This window comes from Xenopus laevis, chromosome 6L, assembly GCF_017654675.1.
Source record: "Xenopus laevis strain J_2021 chromosome 6L, Xenopus_laevis_v10.1, whole genome shotgun sequence".
NCBI lineage: Eukaryota > Metazoa > Chordata > Amphibia > Anura > Pipidae > Xenopus > Xenopus laevis.
Genome location: NC_054381.1, coordinates 52307063 through 52327861, shown reverse-complemented (window position 1 = coordinate 52327861; position 20799 = coordinate 52307063). Strand labels below are relative to the sequence as shown.

At 39.5% G+C, this 20799-nt stretch overlaps 1 protein-coding gene across 6 annotated transcripts in view; it reads right to left on the bottom strand.

Moving 5' to 3' along the window:
* Positions 1–20111, bottom strand: part of cnot10.L (CCR4-NOT transcription complex subunit 10 L homeolog) — a 71304-nt gene extending 51193 nt beyond the window's left edge. For 3 of the 6 annotated variants that reach the window (XM_041565463.1, XM_041565464.1, XM_041565466.1), the window contains exons 1-9: positions 19954–20111; positions 18174–18316; positions 16775–16869; positions 15607–15768; positions 13082–13232; positions 11209–11283; positions 7178–7326; positions 2066–2155; positions 573–656 (exon numbers count right to left, since the gene is read on the bottom strand). In XM_041565463.1, coding sequence (XP_041421397.1) covers positions 573–656; positions 2066–2155; positions 7178–7326; positions 11209–11283; positions 13082–13232; positions 15607–15768; positions 16775–16869; positions 18174–18195 — 828 coding nt within the window. In that variant the 5' untranslated portion in view covers positions 18196–18316; positions 19954–20111. 6 annotated transcript variants of the gene reach the window in all.
* Between the last annotated feature and the right edge of the window lie 688 nt (positions 20112–20799).

The following is a 20799-nucleotide window of genomic DNA, read 5'->3' as shown; positions in this document are numbered from 1 at the left end:
ACAAGCAGATCGTAAACTGTATGTCCATTTAAGAATGCCAAACAGCAGTCAGTCAGTGCTTTACAAGTTGTACTGTCTATTCTGGGGGGAAAAAAAAAACCCATAAAGGCTGTGAAGCTCTACTGGGGGAACCAGAAACCTAAGGTGGCCGTACATGGGCAGTGTATGGAGCACCCAGAGGGCCTCTCAGACAGCTATCTGGCCAAAAATCGTCCAGATCTTGATCGGGCAGGTTTGATTTTCCCGCCTGCTCTAGCAGATGTGGTCTTCGTCCGGTCAGCTGGTATGTCAGTCATTGTAATTCAATTGTTTGTGTGTAAGGCAGAAAGATGGAATTTGCCAGATTAAAAGAAAAAAAACGAAAAATCAACAATTTTTATACATCCAGTACCCTGGTCAGAAATATCCCAGGCTTGTAGAGGTGCAAAGATACAATGCTAACAGTGTGCAAATGCACAGGTATAACACATGTTCATGCATTCTACAATAATGAATGAACACACATTATTCCTTGTCACTAAACAATGATATACAGACTTGGTAAAATGAAAGCAAAACACAGGGATACTCACATTTCCAGATGTGTTCATCACAGACTTTATTTCCCTCTTACATGCTTTTAGAGACTTCATTTGAATGTAGGCTCTCACCTTATACTGTGGTAAATTAATTTTGAATCAGTAAAAAATAGCAGTCAAAAAACTCCCCCTTTTAAATATGTAAAAGAACAATATTGCAGGTAGTTTCCTACCACTAGGATACTAGTTCATAGCAGTAACAAGGTCCAAAGGCAAACCACATTGCTTATTTAGTAGTTTGTTACTAAATGAAAAAACCTACCGTATATACTCGCGTATAAGCCGAGTTTTTCAGCACCCAAAATGTGCTGAAAAACTCAAACTCGGCTTATACGCGGGTCATACCTCCTTCCGCGGCCCCAGCAGGACTGTCTGTGACTGACTGTGTCGCCGCCCGGAGCAGGTCCAGGAGCTCCGGGCGGCGCGTCCTTCCCTGCCGGCGTTCGCTCCCAAAATGGCGGCGCCCATGGCCGCCACGTGGGTAGCGGCCGGCGCCGCTACCCACGTGGCGGCCATGGGCGCCGCCATTTTGGGAGCGAACGCCGGCAGGGAAGGACGCGCCGCCCGGAGCTCCTGGACCTGCTCCGGGCGGCGACACAGTCAGTCACAGACAGTCCTGCTGGGGCCGGGTCACGTTTTACTGTGACAGAGGGAAAAGCAGCAGACGTGAGGGCCGGGGTGGGGAGAGCGACAGATGGGGAGGGCAGGGGGGGGAAGTGGCAGAGGGAAGCAAACATGAAATAGGGGTAGACAGAGGACCCTTTAACAGGTACCTGCCCAGTGTCCCCCAATTGTTGCGGCCGGGTCACATTCACATTTTGAAATCTGACATGGGGCCCCTAGGCTTATACACGAGTCAATACATTTTTCCAGTTTTCTTAGGTAAATTAGGTACCTCGGCTTATACACGGGTCGGCTTATACACGAGTATATACGGTAATTCAATTACATAATTTCAACTTTGTGTTTTTGAATAGATTTGCAAATAAATTTCCCTGATGGACCAATGAATTTCTTTAATTTCTAAAGATCTGTTCTGTTTAAAAAAACATGTGCCCTACATGTGCAGATTGGTCTTGATAATAAATTGCTTAGAGATGGGGTTTAAGGGCAAAAAGAAAAAACGGTCGTAGGAACTGAACATCTTCAGTTATAAGTAACTTTTATTTTAAAGGAGAAGGTTAAATCACTGGTGGCTGACAAATGTTAGTTTTAAAAAAAAAAAAAAAGGGGTGTTTGGTCAGCCACGGTAGCAAAGAACTAATGGGGGCAACAAAATGTCCAGTGTGCCATTGCCCTAACAGGAGCACCGGAACAGGGTTCTAATATTTGTAACCCCCATGCTTTAACCTTTCCTTCTCCTTTAAGTAAACATGTACTATTCTGATTGTGAGATTCAATATCATTAATAAATAGTTATGATAATATTAATGAACATTTTGGTAAAACGTCATTTAAAAACGCATATGAAAATATTCAATCAGTACCTGATGAATTTTAGATTTTGCTGCTTCTACATGAACTCCGCCATCACCCCTCTGGGCAAAGGGTTCTCTATTGTTAGCATTGCTGTTTGTCTGTGAAAATTAAAATGTGTATCATTGTAAAAAAAAAAAAGTCATACAATAACAATGGCTTTTACAAACTACACAAAAAAGTGGGAACAGTTGAATGCTATGTTGCTTATCCAAAAAGAATCAGAAAAAAAACCCATAAACCACTATATAGTTAATGCAACGGATGGGTACCTAAAAAATGTAATAAACTGCCATTGTCACAACTAGGGATGGGCGAAGTTTTTCGCCTTGTTTCGCCGAAAAAATGACAGCCATAGACTTGTATGGCGTCATACGTCAAAAAAAAAACCAAAGACACGTGTCAATTTTTTTGACACCCATAGACTTTAATGGGCGTCTGCGACATTTCGCATCGGCAAACGAGGGGAATGACAGGAGGCTCGCAGAGCAACCACTGGCAGGGGCTAGTGGAGTGGGGAGAGGAGAAGGGGCAGTGGAGGCTAATGAGGGAGGAAGGTTTGTGACAGTCAAGAGGGGAAGTAGGGGACAGAAGAGTAGGGGGGCTGGTCCACAGTTTGTCCAAAACAGCAAATTCGCCGTTTTGGCTGAAGATGCTGGGGAGGAAAACTCCGAACTGGTGTGTATGGAGCAGGCTGACTCTCGGAGCACCCCGGGAGGCAGTGGCTCTAATACGGGTGGTGGGGGGAGTGCAAGGAAGGATAGGCAGGTTCTAGTTATAGGGGATTCAATTATTAGAAAGGTGGATAGGGTAATCTGTCGCAAGGCCCCTACATGCCGAACAGTCTGCTGCTTGCCTGGTGCTAGGGTTCGGCATGTGGTGGAACGAGTGGACAGATTATTGGGAGGGGCTGGGGAAGACCCAGCGGTCTTGGTACACATAGGTACCAATGACAAAGTTAGAGGAGGTGGTGAAGTCCTCAAAAATGATTTTAAAAAACTAGGTTCAAAGCTGAGGGCGAGGACTTCCAAGGTAATTTTCTCAGAGATATTACCTGAGCCACGAGCAACGCTAAGGAGACAGCGGGAGCGTAGGGAGATTAATGCGTGGCTGAAAGATTGGTGTAGGGAGGAGGGTTTTGGGTTTTTGGAGAACTGGGCTGATTTTTCAGTCGGCTACAGGCTCTTTGCTAGGGATGGGCTGCACCTCAATGATGATGGGGCAGCTGTTTTGGGAGAGAAGATGGCTAGAGGGTTGGAGGAGATTTTAAACTAGGTGTGGGGGGGGGAGGGTTCAGTAAAAGATTCAGTGGAAGACAGGTTAGATGAGATAGTGGGCAAAGAAATGGAAAATGGGGGAGGAGATTTGGCTGGGGATACTGTTAAGGATAGGGAGGACCACATGTCATATGTTCAATATGGTGCCAGTATTAAATGTATGTTTACAAATGCAAGAAGTCTGTCTGGTAAAATGGGAGAGCTGGAGCTGCTGGTGATGGAAGGAAAATATGATGTGATTGGTGTGGCCGAAACATGGCTGAATGAGTCTCATGACTGGGCAGTAAATATTAGTGGCTATACATTGTTTCGGAGGGACAGAGGCAATAGAAAAGGAGGAGGGGTATGTCTGTATGTTAGGCAGGATTTAAAAGCTCATATAAAGGAGGAGGTTATGTTAGAAAATGAGGGGGCAGAAGTCGTATGGGTGGAGTTCTTCACCAATTGTAAAGAATCCAGCAAATTAATTGTAGGCGTATGTTACAGACCCCCTAATGTAAGTGAGGAGGAAGAGACAAAGCTCCTAATGCAAATAGAAAAGGCTGCTAGTTTAGGTAAAGTAATCATAATGGGGGATTTTAATTACCCAGATATTGACTGGAGCAACGGTACTGCTAGATCAGTTAATGGGAACAAGTTTATAAACTTATTGCACGACAATTTTTTAGCACAGGTTGTTGAGGAGCCTACCAGAAAAAATGCTATTCTTGATTTAGTGATCTCAAATGACCCAGAACTTATAGCAAATGTGCAAGTCATTGAACCCCTGGGTAATAGTGACCATAAGGTGATATCTTTTAATGTCTGGTGCAAAAAACAAAAATATACTGGGGCAACAAGAACCATGAATTTTGCAAAAGCTAATTTTAGTGCCTTGAGGGCTGCCCTACAGAGCATTGATTGGGGCATTAGGTTTTCAGCTAAAAACACAGAACAGAAAATGGTTGTCCTTTAAAATGATATTAAATCATTACTGTTCTCAATTTATTCCCTTAAGGACTAAACGTAGAAGCTCTAAGAATCATCCTGTGTGGCTTAATACAGAAGTAAAGGAGTTAATGGGAAAGAAGAGAAAGGCATTTAAAAACTACAAATCTGTAGGGACAGAAGCTGCATTTAATGAATATAAACACTGTAATAAATGTTGTAAATCAGCAATCCGGAAGGCTAAGAAAAGAAATGAAGAGTTAATTGCGGTGGAGGTGAAAACTAACCCTAAAAAGTTTTTTAAATATATTAATAGTAAAAAGATGCAGGTTGAGAGTGTTGCTCCATTAAATAATAGTACCAGTATGGTTGTAACAGATACAGATAAGGCAAATGTGTTAAATCAGTTCTTTTCTTCAGTGTATACAATAGAGGAGTCTGGGTTCACAGGCTCACTTAACTGCACGAATGGTTCAGCTCAATCTAGTCAATGGCTGACTCAGGATATGATTCAAAAAGCTTTAATACAAATTAATGTAAACAAGGCTCCAGGGCCTGATGGCATACACCCCCGGGTTCTAAGAGAGCTTAGTTCAGTTTTAGACCAGCCCTTATTTCTGATTTTCTCAGATTCACTGTCATCTGGTATGGTGCCTATGGATTGGAGAAAAGCTGATGTTATTACAATATTTAAAAAGGGATTACGATCTCAGCCTGGCAATTATAGGCCAGTAAACATGACATCTGTGGTGGGCAAATTATTTGAAGGCTTGTTAAGGGATCACATTCAAAATTTTGTCCTAATGAATGGCATTATGAGCAACAATCAGCATTGCTTTATAAAGGATAGGTCATGTCAGACGAATTTGATTGCATTTTATGATGTGGTAAGTAAGATTCTGGATAGTGGGGGGGCAGTAGATGTGATCTATTTGGATTTTGCCAAAGCGTTTGATACTCTGCCCCACAAACGACTGCTTTCTAAACTAAGGTCTGTTGGGCTTAATGAAGGCGTTTGCACGTGGATAGGAAACTGGCTACAGGATCGGGTACAGAGGGTGGTTGTTAATGGGACATTCTCTACTTGGAGTAAGGTTCTTAGTGGGGTCCCCCAGGGCTCAGTATTGGGTCCACTTTTATTTAACTTGTTCATTAATGACTTAGGGGAGGGTGTTGTAAGTAACGTATCAGTGTTTGCAGATGACACAAAATTATCCAGCCCAATTAATTCCATCCAGGATGTGGCATCCTTGCAACATGATCTTGACAAACTGGCAATCTGGGCAGCTAAGTGGCAAATGAGATTCAATGTTGATAAATGTAAAGTCATGCACCTGGGATGTAAAAATATCCAAGCCACTTATACCCTTAATGGGACTGCACTAGGCAAATCCATTATGGAAAAGGACCTTGGAGTCCTTGTAGATGATAAACTTGGCTGTAGCAAGCAATGCCAGTCAGCAGCATCAAGGGCAAATAAGTTCTTGAGCTGTATTAAAAGGGGCATAGAGTCAAGGGAGGAGGGGGTCATTCTTCCACTGTATAGAGCACTTGTAAGGCCCCATCTAGAATGTGCCGTACAGTTTTGGTCTCCATCACTCAAACAGGACATTATTGTATTAGAGAGGGTACAGAGAAGTGCAACTAAGCTGGTAAAAGGTATTGAAAATCTTAGCTATGAGGAAAGACTGGCCAAATTGGAGATGTTCACGCTGGAGAAGAGGCGCTTAAGGGGTGATATGATGACTAAGTATAAATATATAAGGGGATCATATAATAACCTCTCTAATGCTTTATTTACCAGTAGGTCTTTCCAGCTGACACGAGGTCACCCATTCCGATTAGAAGAAAAGAGGTTCCGCCTAAATATTCGGAAGGGGTTTTTTACAGTGAGAGCTGTGAAGATGTGGAATTCTCTCCCTGAATCAGTTGTACAGGCTGATACATTAGATAGCTTTAAGAAGGGGTTGGATGGCTTTTTAGCAAGTAAGGGAATACAGGGTTATGGGAAATAGCTCATAGTCCAAGTTGATCCAGGGACTAGTCCGATTGCCATTTTGGAGTCAGGAAGGAATTTTTCCCCCTCTAAGGCAAATTGGAGAGGCTTCAGATGGGTTTTTTGCCTTCCTCTGGATCAACTGGCAGATAGGTAGAAGGGTTGAACTCGATGGACATGTGTCCTTTTTCAACCTTACTTACTATGTTACTATGTTACTATGTAAATGTTTGGTAAAACGAAACAGGTCAAATTCGCCCATCCCTAGTCACAACCATCATTACATTTTTGGGTATCCAACTGTGTCACCTGAGGCACTAGACCTGGGAGTGCCCACACCACCGCCCTATGTAAATTATTGAAATAACCCATCTAAATATGCACCCTATGAAAAGCATTACAGTAAAAAGTGAAAAACATGATTTCTTTTTTTGATTTTTTTTTTAAAGGGAGGCATTTTGAGTTTTTCACAAAAATAAATAACCGTTAAAACGCTAACTTTTATGGAAAACACAACCCGACCTTAACAAATCTGCCCCTAAATAAACCCAACATGATTGTTTTGCCACCAATAAGGATTAATTAATTATATCTTAGCTGGGGTCAAGTAAAAAGTACTGTTCTATTATTTCAGAGAAATAGGAAAATGTTTATGAATTATTTGATTACAATGGTGTCTACTGGAGATGGCCCTCCCATAATTTGGAGCTTTCTGGAAAACAGGTTTCCCAGAAAATGGATCTCATACCTTTAATTTTTTTTTTTTTATAATAGAGTCAACATGAGTCCCACATATGTTCCTCCTCTATTACAATACTGCCCCTTAATCACATTCCAATTGTATAGCCAATGAAGCAGCATTTGTCCTCATGACAAGTTGTACATTTCAGCTTTAACAATAACTCCAAAAAACAAGAACATACCTCATTATTTTTACCATTTTTATTATTGCTGTGCCCCTGTAAAATCATTTTTTCAAGAACCACCAACAGATGCAAGGCTTTTTCCGTTTGGAATGTCAGAAGATATAAATCTACAAGCAGAAAGCATACGGCATGCGCAAATTTCTCTTCTGCAACAAAAAAAAAGGGGAAAGAAATGGTTATACCAAGAAGGCAAGAAGATAGGAATATGACTTTAAATGCTAACACAAAGAAGCAACATATCCTTTTATGCATTCTTAAACAAGAACGTGACCAAAAAGAACGCGAGTTATGAAGAAATTGTATTTTTGTGGTCCAATATGTGTACCTATTCTTAAAGATTACAGAAACGACTCATGAACCAGAAAATAAAACGAAAAAAAAACTCCTATTTATCAGCAAACAGATAAGGAAATACAAGCAATCACCCCACATAGACATAAAAATGCACTTTGAGTATTAAGAACTATAACCACATAATAGATGTATGGGATTTCTTAACCATGTATTGTATTGCCTGATCTAGGCTATGGTTTTAGGGGATATTGATACATTTTAAAATCTAGGGGGATGTTACCCCAGGAACCTGCTACCAGAGAATGAGGTCACCCCCACAAAATACATTCAGCTAAAACGTAACATTAATGTGAAGATAACCTGGAGAATAGGAAAAGATACAGCATGGAATTACTCTGGATTTCATAAGCATGGGACATTGTCAGCTTGAACAACCCTTAGACAAGAAGAATTGCAGGTGCCTTATTACCAGAGCAAGCTTCAGCCGTGCTTCCTCTATGGCAAAAGATTTAGGCAGACAAAATGAACCATTAGATACAAGGGCAATTTTTTGCTCAAATATTTTTATTTTAGGGAGTGGTCTTAGCAGGACTAATTTGCCCATCATCAGAGCATGCCATATCTTACCCAGAACATTGTGCTGGGGGGCATCATGATGCTAAGGCAATAAACATGGCAAGTCTTATCTAGAGAAAGGCCCAAGTACAATTTTATTATTACAGAGAAATAGGTCATTTTTTGTGTCCAGTGTTATTAGAAATAGGCAGGATTAGAGAAAGGAGGATTAGCACAGGGATTGTCCATCAGATTCTGTACAATTAGAAGCATAAGCAAAATAAAGATTTTGTAACAAAACTTTTTTAAAAATTTTTTTAAGTAAACAGTAGGGGTGTTTTTCAAAATGAGGGTTCATTGAGAAGTTAAGTATAACTCAGATTTATTCTATATAGTATTGTTCTGTTATACCTGTACAGTTATATAAACTAGTAAGGAAAATAGGAAATGAATTGCCTATTAACTAAAAATGTATTTGCCATTTGTATTTCAGTATTCTAGAAAAAATGCTACTGCTTTGGTTTAGGAAGGCATTATCATTTAATAATAGTAAACATTGTTTTTGGGTGGAGGAACCCTTTAGTTTGAATAAAGAACAGGTCAGGTTCTGACAATCAAAAGTAATGAAGACTAGGCTTTAAACCTAGGCAGAATAGCACAAATGTATCTACTAAACAGGTTAATAATGTATAATTAGGATTAAGAAAATACTGTATGTGTGGCATATATAAAAAAAGCTAAATCTATACAACAATGCCAATAAGCAGAGGCCTGTAAATAGAACAGCCTTGTATTATAGCCATTTGAGGTCACATATTTATTAGTGTATCAGGAAAAAAATCAATTGTGCAATTCCATGCAAGGAAACAAACATACCATGTTGCAATAGCTTTTCATATGCCTGCCATGCAATTAAATAAATTTATGAGGTCTTTTGTCAAACAAGGATCAAGACCTAATATGATTGATCAAGGCTTTTTTTTACATTACCTAAAATAAAAATAAAAGTGGAGAAGCAGGCTAGACAATATTTGACCCCCAAAAAAAATTGACATGCATAAAACAAAGTATAGCTAGCAAAATCTCTCACACACACACGCACGCACGCCCCTAGATCTTTTGATCTATAGATCAGTTGACTTAAAATATTGTTTCACGAATGCAGAGAATATAAAGTCGGACACATATTGCTTTTAATAGCAACCACATTTTCAAATAACTTCAAAACCACTGAAAATCCATAAATTAATATTGGTAATTTTCTTAAAACCACATTCTTTCACTGCACAAAAAAAAGTTTGTGTGTGTGTAGGACCACTTTAATCATTTTTTTCTTGTTATTCACTGTTATATAAGAAGTTTGTCTACATTTGCTCCCTCAAAAGCCATGTAACCCCATAAAGGTTACTTAGAGGTTCACCTATTCTGTGAAATGATTTTGTGACTCTGCTTGGTAACTGGTTTTGCTAAAGCTTAAATACAAAAGGAAAAAATAATATAACTAGGATGAATTAAAAGACTGCAGAAAAGCAATAAGAGTTGCTTGATGTAGGGCAGTACTAAAAAGGTGTTCAACCCTCTGAGTGGCAGCCATGGTTCAGATTTTTACCTAAACCAATATATAGTGAATAAAGTACCCCTACTGTAAAATATAAGGATATTATAAGTTACAGAGGAGTTCCATGACCATATAAAAGCACAAGGCCGAAACACAGGTCATAGAACTCCGAGGTGACTTTGAATACCCTCAAATTTTGCAACAGGGGTTTATTATAATACACAAGTTTCAGTGAGTCATGTGACAAACGACATCACTAAGCCTCAATTATAGCCGATGACATCACTAAGCGCCGTTTATAAGGATATTTGTGGATCTTGTATACTATATATAGTGAATAAAGTACCCCCTCTTGTAAAATATAAGGATATTATTAGTTACCGAGGAGTTTCATGACCATATAAAAACACGAGGCCGAAGGCCGAGTGTTTTTATACAGGTCATGGAACTCCGAGGTAACTTCTAATATCCTCATATTTTACAACTGGGGGTACTTTATTTATTATAATACACAAATTTTAGTAAGTCATGTGACAGAAATGACATCACTACTCACCGTTTATAACTGATGACATCACTACTCACCGTTTATAAGGATATAATTTACAGGATATTCATGGCTTTTGTGTATTATATGTATATAATACACAAAAGCCATGAATATCTTGTTCAATTATATTATTATAAACGGTGAGTTCTGATGTTATCAGTTATAATCGGTGAGTTCTAATGTCATTTCTGTCACATGACTCACTGAAACGTAAATTATAATGAATAAAGTACTCCCTGTTGCAAAATATTAGAAGTTTTCTCTGAGTTCCATGATCTCCAGCCTTGTGTTATTATATGGTCATGAAATTCCTCGGTAACTTTTAATATCCTTATAATTTAAAAGAGAGGGTGATTTATTCACTATAATACACAAAAGCCATGAATAACTTATAAATTATATCCTTATAAACGGTAAGTACTGATGTTATTAGTTATAAACGGGGAGTCACATGACTCACTGAAACTTGTGTATTATAATAAAGTACCCCCTGTTGCAAAATATGAGGATATTAGACGTTACCTTCGGCCTCGTGTTTTTATATGGTCATTAAACTCCCCGGTAACTTATAATATCCTTATAATTTACAAAAGGGGGTAATTTAGGCACTATATTATCGAACATATAGCATATATATTTAAAAGTAGCTAGCTGTGATATAAACTCCTAACAGTAGGGTCGTTTTTTTTCTCAAACTCATATTAGCTGAAGATTTAAACTAGTACAAGTAGCATTTTAAAAATAGAACCCACTGTAAAAAATTAGAATTTCTACTATACTGGTCTTTGGTATAAACCAACAATTAGTGGTTTTAGCTCTTTTGCCTATATATCGTATATTAAACATACTGGCATTCCCTAACATATGGGCATATTGGCATTCCTCCCCCTGCTAATTGTTTAAAGATGATGAAAATATACATGTTTAATGAGAAAGTTTGACATTTTGTGGTGTCTGGTGTCAGTAATTTGATTGTTTCCATTTACAGACAGGATTCTCCACCCTGCCCGCTCTGACTGAACATTTGGAGAGTGGGGGGGACGCTCAGATTTAGAATTAGTGAATCTTCACCTCGTCTGTGTGGTGTAAATGGTCCTGAAGGGATTTGAGGCGACGATCTAGGTGTTTTCAGACAAATACGCCTACCTAGAATGTCAGTGGCAAAGAAAGCATCATAGGAAAGAAAGTGTGCAGAAAAACATAGAATTGGTTAAAAAGCAAGATATTAAATAGAATGAAATGACGATTGAAAATGTGTTAAGAACATTTGTACCAACAACACACTATACTGGAATAAACATGGAGTCCTCACATCTATATAAAGCGTATTTATTTAGTGCCATTAAATAAATAGAAACACAGCTGTCCAGAAAACACCACATGAATCTAAAGCTTTTATCTATCTGACACAAAAATTGCCATTGTTGATGTTAAACATTTCAGCACTTCATAAATTAAAATAGTTGTACATCAAAATTACATTTTAAGGATTTCTATGAAAGGTTAGAAAGGTGAAAAATAAACACACAACAGGATGAAAGATACTGTATATACACAAATAATCCTTTAAAATATAAAGATTTATTTCTTATATAGTCACAAACAGATAGAAACCACCAAACATGAAATCTGTAAAATAGTACAGAGTAGAAATAGATGATTTAATTAAAGGTCAAACATTGGAAAGAATCATTTTTCTGCAATAAAATAATGATGACATATTAAGATGTGTTTGATAGGTTGCAATACAAAGTTAGCAGCTTTGAAGATGTGACCAGTATCTATAGGTGATAAAATAATAAAATTCAGACTTGCTCAAAAACCTGAAAGGACAATGCGGTGTAAAAACAGAAACACTTATGCATGTGTCTTGTGGATATACCTTATGAATGCTTCAAGTGATAATAATACAGCTACCCATATTTTTTTATCAATGTTTTCATTCCATGCATTTTTTCACCAATTGCACATGAAAATAAGGAGAGTGAAAAAAATATTAAGTATTCATATACAGAAATCAAATACAAAGTTGTAGTTAAAAAACGGATAGATGTGGAATGCAGGGGGAAATTTCAGTGACATTTGAAATTAAGGAGCACAGTTATCAATATGAAACAGTTTATCTAGCAAGTGAGAAATGTCAAGCACAGTTATAAGACTCACTGAGAAAGTTCAAGTAATTACCATAGGTTTCTATTGAATTGATCTATTATCACAAATCAAAATGCCTACTTATAAAATGCTTTCATAAAAGAAAGGGCTGGTGTGCCCAGTGGGCAGAAAGCCTCTCATCACCTCTGAAAGCATAACATTTTTTTTTTCTTTTGAGCGGAGACTAAAATTAGGTAGAAGTTGTAACTTTTGATAAGTCTACCCCTTAAAGGAGAAGGAAACCCCCTGGGCACAAAACCCCTCCCCTGTGTTGCCCCCTCCCTCCTCCCCCCTGGCCTACCTGTCCCCCTGGGCAAATGCCCCTAACTTGTTACTCACCCCTCTGCGCAGGTCCTGTCCACGGAGTTCACAGTCGCCATCTTTTCCCACGCGTGTCTTCTTCCTGCTTTGACCGGCGTCTTCTGGCGCATGCGCAATAGGAACATTTACTGGTACGGCTCTACTACGCATGCGCCAAATGTCACAAAGTTTTCCGATTTCACTTTGTGACATTCGGCGCATGCGCAGTAGAGCCGTACCGGTAAATGTTCCTACTGCGCATGCGCCAGAAGACGCCGGTCAAAGCAGGAAGAAGACGCGCGTGGGAGAAGATGGCCTACTGTGAGCTCCGTGGACAGGACCTGCGCAGAGGGGTGAGTAACAAGTTAGGGGCATTTGCCCAGGGGGACAGGTAGGCCAGGGGGGAGGAGGGAGGGGGTGTTTGCGCCCAGGGGGTTTCCTTCTCCTTTAAACAACCCAAAAAGAGCAAAGAAGTTGTGTTATATGTACTTACTAAATGGTTCAATAAACTGATAAAGTTTCTCTCCAATTGAAATGGCTTCCATGTGCTGACGCAGATAATACAAGATGACAGCTTGATTGTAATACAACATACTGTTCTCCACGTCATCTAAGCTATCAATTTCATCAATAGCAGAATGAACCTATAATGCAAAGGCATATTCATTAACATTTATAATTGTTATGCAGATATTTATTTAAGATGTATCCTGAAATATTTTTTCTTCTGCATAAATATGTTCATCCTGTAGGATCAGGATAAAGATTAGGGAATGTTCCTGCACAGTATGAAAAGTTTACAAGTGTCAGACTGGCCCAGCAGGGTTCAAAAAAAAAAAAAAAAATACAGGTTTGCCCATGTGTAAATCAACCATTTTAACAAACTTTTTGCTTTGGCCTTGAATGCCTACACCATGGCCATGCCAGTTTGGAGAGTGGGTCTGTGGTCTAAACCTTTTTTGGCCAGCCTGTTCTTGGCAGATTTACAGCTATGCCACACGCTATCTATTTTTTGACTCATGAAGTCATCATTTAACTGTACTTTTCAGTTAAAGGAGAAGTAAGCCTAACTAAAGAAGTAGGCTAGATATGTTGTACATTATGTTTTGGGATTATATCCCAACCCAAATCAACCTCAGCCCTTTAGCAGGGAAGATCTCTGCCTCCAAAGATGTCCCAGTATCTCTCCATCTTCTTTTCTGCTGATTCATTGCACATGCTCTGTGCTGCTGTCACTTACTGAGCTTAGGGACCCACTCACAAAATACAGTACACATACAATAGAAATGTCACAATATATTAATACAGATAATTACAACATGGTAGCACAAAAACCAGTGAAGCTAGTATCAGAATTTAATCATCAGCCTTGTAGCATCAGCTTATATTACAGGCCTACCTCATTTTCTGCTTGATATTTTGTGACGACCCCATTTTTGACAGTCTCCTTTTACGCCGCTCTTCATGGCATTGGATTTGACATGATACAGACTCACCAGAAGTTGGACCTTCTAGATCAGGGGTGTCCAAACTACGGCCCGCGATCCATTTTTAATTGGCCCGCAGCAGATTCCAAAAATATACCAGAATAAGACCCGCACATGAAACTGGAGGTATTGCATCTTTTGGTATGCTGTATGCGCCCCCAGCACCTCTGGGTGCTACAGGCAGATTCAGTCCAGTGAAAGATTAGAAGAGGCAAATAAACACGATTGGTAATGTTCGGCCCTGACTTATCCTTTATCGGCAGCTCTGGGTGATTCAGTGCTATTTGCTCAATGACAGCGACTGCCACTGCTGATCGTGGGGGGAGTGTTTTGCTTTTAGGAGGAGCCTACATCGTACGGGGCCCCGTCGGGACATTTGGTTTGGTTGGTGAGCACGCATGTCACTCCCAGAAGCTGCATTCCACCCAGCACCGGCCCAGACACTACGGGACTGACTGAAGAGTCTCGATGGGAGTGGTTTGTAGGTAGGCTTGGATATTGCAGGCAAGGGGTGGGGGTCGGAGCGAGAGGCCTGTGTGAGGGAGAGGACGGACAGGGAATGTCTCACTACTAAACACTGTGTTTGCTGGGAGGTGCCCGGCTCTGGCAATGGCCTCGTTATTCTCCTGCCACTGGGCTTAGGCTATTCTGGAGCTGACCCTCAGTCTGTCATGGGCTCATTCTGCACTGGACAGTGCTCGGCTTCCTATACAGACATTGTCATACTGACAAACCTATGTCACTATCAATAAGATCTGGGACACGGGTTGTGTTGGTGGCACTGGGCTGGCAGTTTGGTGGCTTGTGGGTTGGACACAGAGCAGTGCTGATGTGGGTTAAGGTACTCTGTGCTTTCATGGTGAATATTGAAACTGATTGAGAAGTTTTCTGGGATTGCAGTTGGTCACTTTGGGCAGTGATACTTGGCACCTTTACAGCAGCATGTATTTTTTTTTTTAACTTGGGCTTTATTAATTTATAGAGGAGATCCTGAAATAAGAGGGATGCTGGGAGTTGCAGAATGATCCTGATCACAAGCTAGCTACGAATTGATGTCAGGTTGAATGGTCGGCCCTCACACATTTTCACTTCACTAAATCTGGCCCTTGTTGCAAAAAGTTTGGACACCCCTGTTCTAGATACACATGTATTTATACTACAATCACTTGAAATCCCTTGACTACACAAAGGTAATTTTCAATTAACCAATCATAGGACTTTTCAAAAAGATTGGCTGCACTGTGATTATTTAAATATGTCATTTTAAAAGGGGTGTTGCGAATTTACATGTTTTGCATTGTAATTACTTAAAACAACAGTTTTAAAACAAAATTAAATCCACTGTAAACCTAGGTTTTAGCAATAAAAAATAAAAACATCCAAGGGATAAATACTTTTGATTTTTTGCACTTAAAGGTCTGGAAATTGAATGTTTTAAAGAATTTACAAGAAAGCCTACTAATTCTTAAACCAAAACACAAGACTACCTTTCAGATGAGTGTTCCTTTGAAGTTTAGGTACATTTTATTACCTCATTCCTTAACTGGTTAAGTGTTTGCTTCAACAGGTCAGTTGTTGTTTGGTCACTCTTATAAAACTCAGCTACAGCAGAGTTCAGGATTACTTTATAATCATCTTTGTTGATTTCTTTAAGTTCTCCTAGATGCTGTAGACAGGCTTCATAATTACCAGCCTATAAAATACAATTTAAACAAATGGCTCAGAAGTGAACAGGATAGTATTTTATTCCCTTGATATATCACATTATTTCAAAAGTAACTTTGGCTCCTCTTATAGGGATCAGAAGTGTTACAGATGTTAGCAGACATATGTCAGAATGCATATTTAATTACCAAAGCCATCACCATCTTTCCCCAGCATAATTTTAATTTCTGTTGAGGCCCAGTAACTCACTACAAATCCCCATCAAGTCAGACTGCATTTTTGGGACAGTAAAGAAGTGCTGTTGCTGGCTGGCATGAGTAGGTACCACTACTTGCTTACTATCTGAAAGCCCCAGGGTGGGAGAATTGCTTTGGTACAGTAGTAATATAATTGGGAACATAAAACTGCGCCTCATTTTCTATTTCTCTAACAACTGATCTTCAGTTGTGTACTTTATTTTACACAGTGAAGCAAGGATCAAAGATTAATAACAATTAAGAACGCAAATTATTTCAGTTTAGATATAGTTTATATACTCCTAAAGATATCACGTACTTTTGAAAAAACATTTTCAGCGCTTCAACTTGGTGGCATCACATAAATATGACATTTATATAAGCTACCCATCAACTTAGATTGTGCTGCCAGTGGTAGCAGTAACGTGGCATAATGATAGAAACAAAAAAATAAAATCAAAATACGGTGTATATGTGATTTATCATGCATTTTTAAAACATTTGCAGTAAAATCGATAGGTGAACCTTGTTTGAATAGGTATTTTTAATACCTGAATGTTTTAGGTGTCTGCTTGTACTGCACCTTATCCAACAGAATAAAACGGAGTAATCAAGAAATAACATCTCTTTACACATGCAATTAATCTAACTAGGATAGAAAATATTGTAGACAGATATAGGCAAAATTGTTATATATTATGTAGATGCAAATTGAAAGTATCTGTTGAACACACTGTATATTGCAAATATTCGAAAATACCAATAGCTGCATTGTGTGTGCTTGAATAAAAGACTTACTGTAAATGCCTGTAATGCACTTCTTGATAATTCCTTCTCATGGTCAGATATGCCTGAGCAATTAGCAGAGTCCTCATGTTTTTCAGCTCCCTGTTCTAAGTATCAAGCAAAGAAAACTCATTGAAACCCCCTTGGAAAGAAGAATGTCCAAATCTTGTTCTTTTATACATATAATACAAAAGAGCCATGATTATCCTGTAAATTCTAGTGTTATAAATCATGCTTCATTTTATCATCAGTTACAATCAATGCTTATTGATGCAAGTTGTGTTGTATGAATTACTGAAACTTGTCTATTATAACAAACAATGCACCACGGGTTATAAAATATAAAGATATTAGAAGTCACCTCTGAATTCCATGACATGTATTAAATAACGCATACTTCAGCCTTCACATGGAACACCTCAGTGACATATTCTTATGTTTTACAACAGAGTGTTCTTTATTCCCAATGTAAGCATATCAAATTGTAAAGGTTACAGCATCCTCCTTAACTGGGAATATTAAGTAATTGTGTAGTTCACTATCCAAGCAATATTTTCTGTTTAACTGCTTCCAAATAGTACACCAGAAATATTTTTTCAAATGCTGTCTACTGTTTATTTTATATCTTTATACAGGCTTTCAATTGGGTGTTTTTGATTTACACTAAAGGGATCCTGTCATCGGAAAACATGTTTTTTTTCAAAACGCATCAGTTGCCCCTGGTCATGTGACTTGTGCCTGCACTTTAGGAGAGAAATGCTTTCTGGCAGGCTGCTGTTTTTCCTTTTCAATGTAATTTCAGTGGGAAATGGGTTTTTACTATTGAGTGTTCTTCTTAGATCTACCAGGCAGTTGTTATGTTGTGTTAGGAAACGGTTATCGGGTTACCTTCCCATTGCTCTTTTGTTTGGCTGATAGGGGGAAAAGGGAGGGGGGAAAAGGGAGGGGGGAAAAGGGAGGGGTGATATCACTCCAACTTGCAGTACAGCAGTAAAGAGTGATTCAAGCTTATCAGAGCACAAGTCACATAACTTGGGGCAGCTGGGAAATTGACAATATGTCTAGACCCATGTCAGATTTCAAATTTGAATATAAAAAAATCTGTTTGCTCTTTTGAGAAATGGAATTTAGTGCAGAATTCTGCTGGAGCAGTACTATTTACGGTTTCATTTTGAAATTTTTTTTCCCCCATGACAGTATCCCTTAAGCAAAATAATTACAATGTTAACTAACCATAACTTCTGAATGCCGGTTACAAATATCTAAAAAGCTCATCATAAACACACTAAACTTTAATTATAATACACTGACTGTGTTATATACAATTGATTTGTGATTATTCTAAGTAACATTAGAATAAAAGCTACAATACCTCTTCTTTTATACATATTTAGAGTAAAAGAACATGTACCTCCTGCTTTGTCTGCAGCCATTCTTGAATCTTCTCTGATATAGTCTAGGACTGTGAGTAACTTCTTGGACTAAGAGGTTCCTTCAGTGTTTTTCCTGAGACAACCAGCAGAAAAAGCTCAAGAACACACTTTAGGCAGAAATCTGAAATTAAAAAAATGTCACATATCTGTTTCAAAAAACATCCAAGAGCTCTCCAGTGTTACTGTTATACTTCCCCCAAATAAACTATTTGTTTACACATAATATAGGAAACTGTTAAAGCATTGCAGCATCTATAAGATAATATTGTGTTTCATAGAACTCTGAAAAGTGTACTGAAATTGATAATTATGGGAAGTTCATCTAGGCGGGTAAAAAAAAAAAAATGGTCTAACTGGGTTTTTAAAACAGAATATTTTTGTACATAGTTTTGTTTACTTTGCATGATTTAGGAGCAATTTAATATCAAACTTAGATGTCGGACATAAAGCAGGCATGCGATATGCTAGTTGATGGCAGTAGTTTGCATAGTGATCTGCTTTCCTGGCTCTCTAAACTATTTAAAAAGGGCCCTTGCCTGCACCCCTTAGGAAGGACAATGTCTACTTTCTGTTAAAGTTATAGGCACACAGGCTGAAGGCTCCGGCTGTTGTCAGTCAGCGTATATTTGCAGGCAGAGATAAACAAATCTGCTCCATTGATTTGAATCTGATCAGCCAGTATGTGCTCACACACAGCGGAGGAGGTCAGCCTGCAAATATCTTCTTCCGTGTATTTGGGCTGAACTCAATCTCAGCTGTGCAGCGTGTGAGCACACACAGACTGATCATCCACTGTTCCCAACACAAACGAGCCAATCTCTGAACTGAATGAAAAATATCGGATTTGGGGAGCAGTTGAGAAGAAACAAGTCGCTTATAGAAGCAAGATCATTTGGGGTAAGGCTACCAGAGTCAGGCAGTTTGGCAACACATTCATGCAACGTAAAACACATGAATTATTATAATATTACATATGGAACCACATAATCACTTAGGACTTGGACCCCCGAGCATTTATTTAAATGATAATGATGTAACATTCTATATATGCGCTTGAATGCTTGATGCAGATGAAACGCACAAAGTGAAATATAAAAGGGGGAAAACAAGGATTTTGACTAGTGTTTTATTGAGGAGGAATGAGCTTCCCTCTCCTCTGTAATTGCCAACACCTTCCTCTCTCCCAAAGCTGATGTGACAATTGCTCAAGTAACTCTTTGGCACGTGGTACAGCACTGATAGCACTTGAGTTGCAGCAATACAGCAGCACACAGCGTTGCACTATTCCCCGGCTGCTCACTGCACACTATATTGTGGGACTGATTTGTATGTCCATAGCTATGCTGCACGCAACTAAACCAATTGCTCTCTTACAAGGGCCCAATTAGCTTTATACATTTTCACTCTCCTTCATGCAACGTCACACTGATCACAGGGTTAACGCTGTAAATAAAACACACAATATATGACAGTAGATACACAGAGGCTTCTCTCACTACTGCACCACATACTTTCCAACACCCTGGGGTGTCCGCCATCGGGAGCGGCCCAGTCTACCAGCGCTCGGGAGGTTTTAGGTGTTAAGGGGGCTTGGCTGCATTTACTTGGATTACCGGGCCCCCTGCTGTCAGCGAGCTGCAGACTTTGGGAGGGAAGGTGGTTGCTAGGGGCCTGTACGTTCTTTCCCCAAACAGCCTTCATACTGCCCAACAGTCCCGCTTTTCCTAACACAGCCCCCAGTCCCGAATCGCTACTTACTGTTTAGGGCAAGCACCTAGCCCCCCGTCTTACAGAAGATCCCAGCGCCGCAAGTCTCATCACGCGAGACTGACGTCACAACTACACGTAAGCGCAGTGACGCATCACGTAGCTACCTTGCGGGAGGGACAATTCGCCGTAACTCAATTAATACGCAGTCAGAAGCGTCCCTCAAAATGTAATCCGTCTCTGCTCGTACCGCCTACTTCTTATTGGGGGAAAAAAAAGAATAAGAACATTTGTTTCTATTTCTTTTTTGTGGGGTCTCACACCATGCCCTCTACTGCTACCCAGACTTATAGTTTCTAAAGAAGTCATTTATGTTTTTTGCTCAAAGTTTCGACTTGTGCCAAAGAACTATAACAAATCCACGGAATGTGTAAGCTCTGGGGTTCAGTGTTGGGAACCCAGTAAAGCCACGTCGCGCCCCTCCCGCGGCCGTGCGCAAACAAGGGCGAGTGTGCGCAACCGGGGACGAGTGTGCGCGGCCTGCGCAAACGAGCGCGGTCGCGCCTGTATTAGCCCCCCACTTAACCTTTTTCAGTGCTGGGGGTGGGCTGCTTATGAGGTACGTGCCTGGTGCCCCCCAAGCTTGCGGCCTAGTCACGTGCCTCTTCTCCCCATCCCCAGTTACAGTCCTGCTGGGATTTGTACAATATGGAAATTTGTCCTCAATCATATTTTCTAGGGTGCTCAGTGTATTTACGTATCACTTTATTATTTAAGAACACAATATATTGCACACCTAAGCAAAATATAAGACCTAACCTATTTTATTTTTTATAAAACCCATTACGCCTCCATGACAAACCAAAAGCTTTTTATTTTTTCCTCAAAAGTTACATT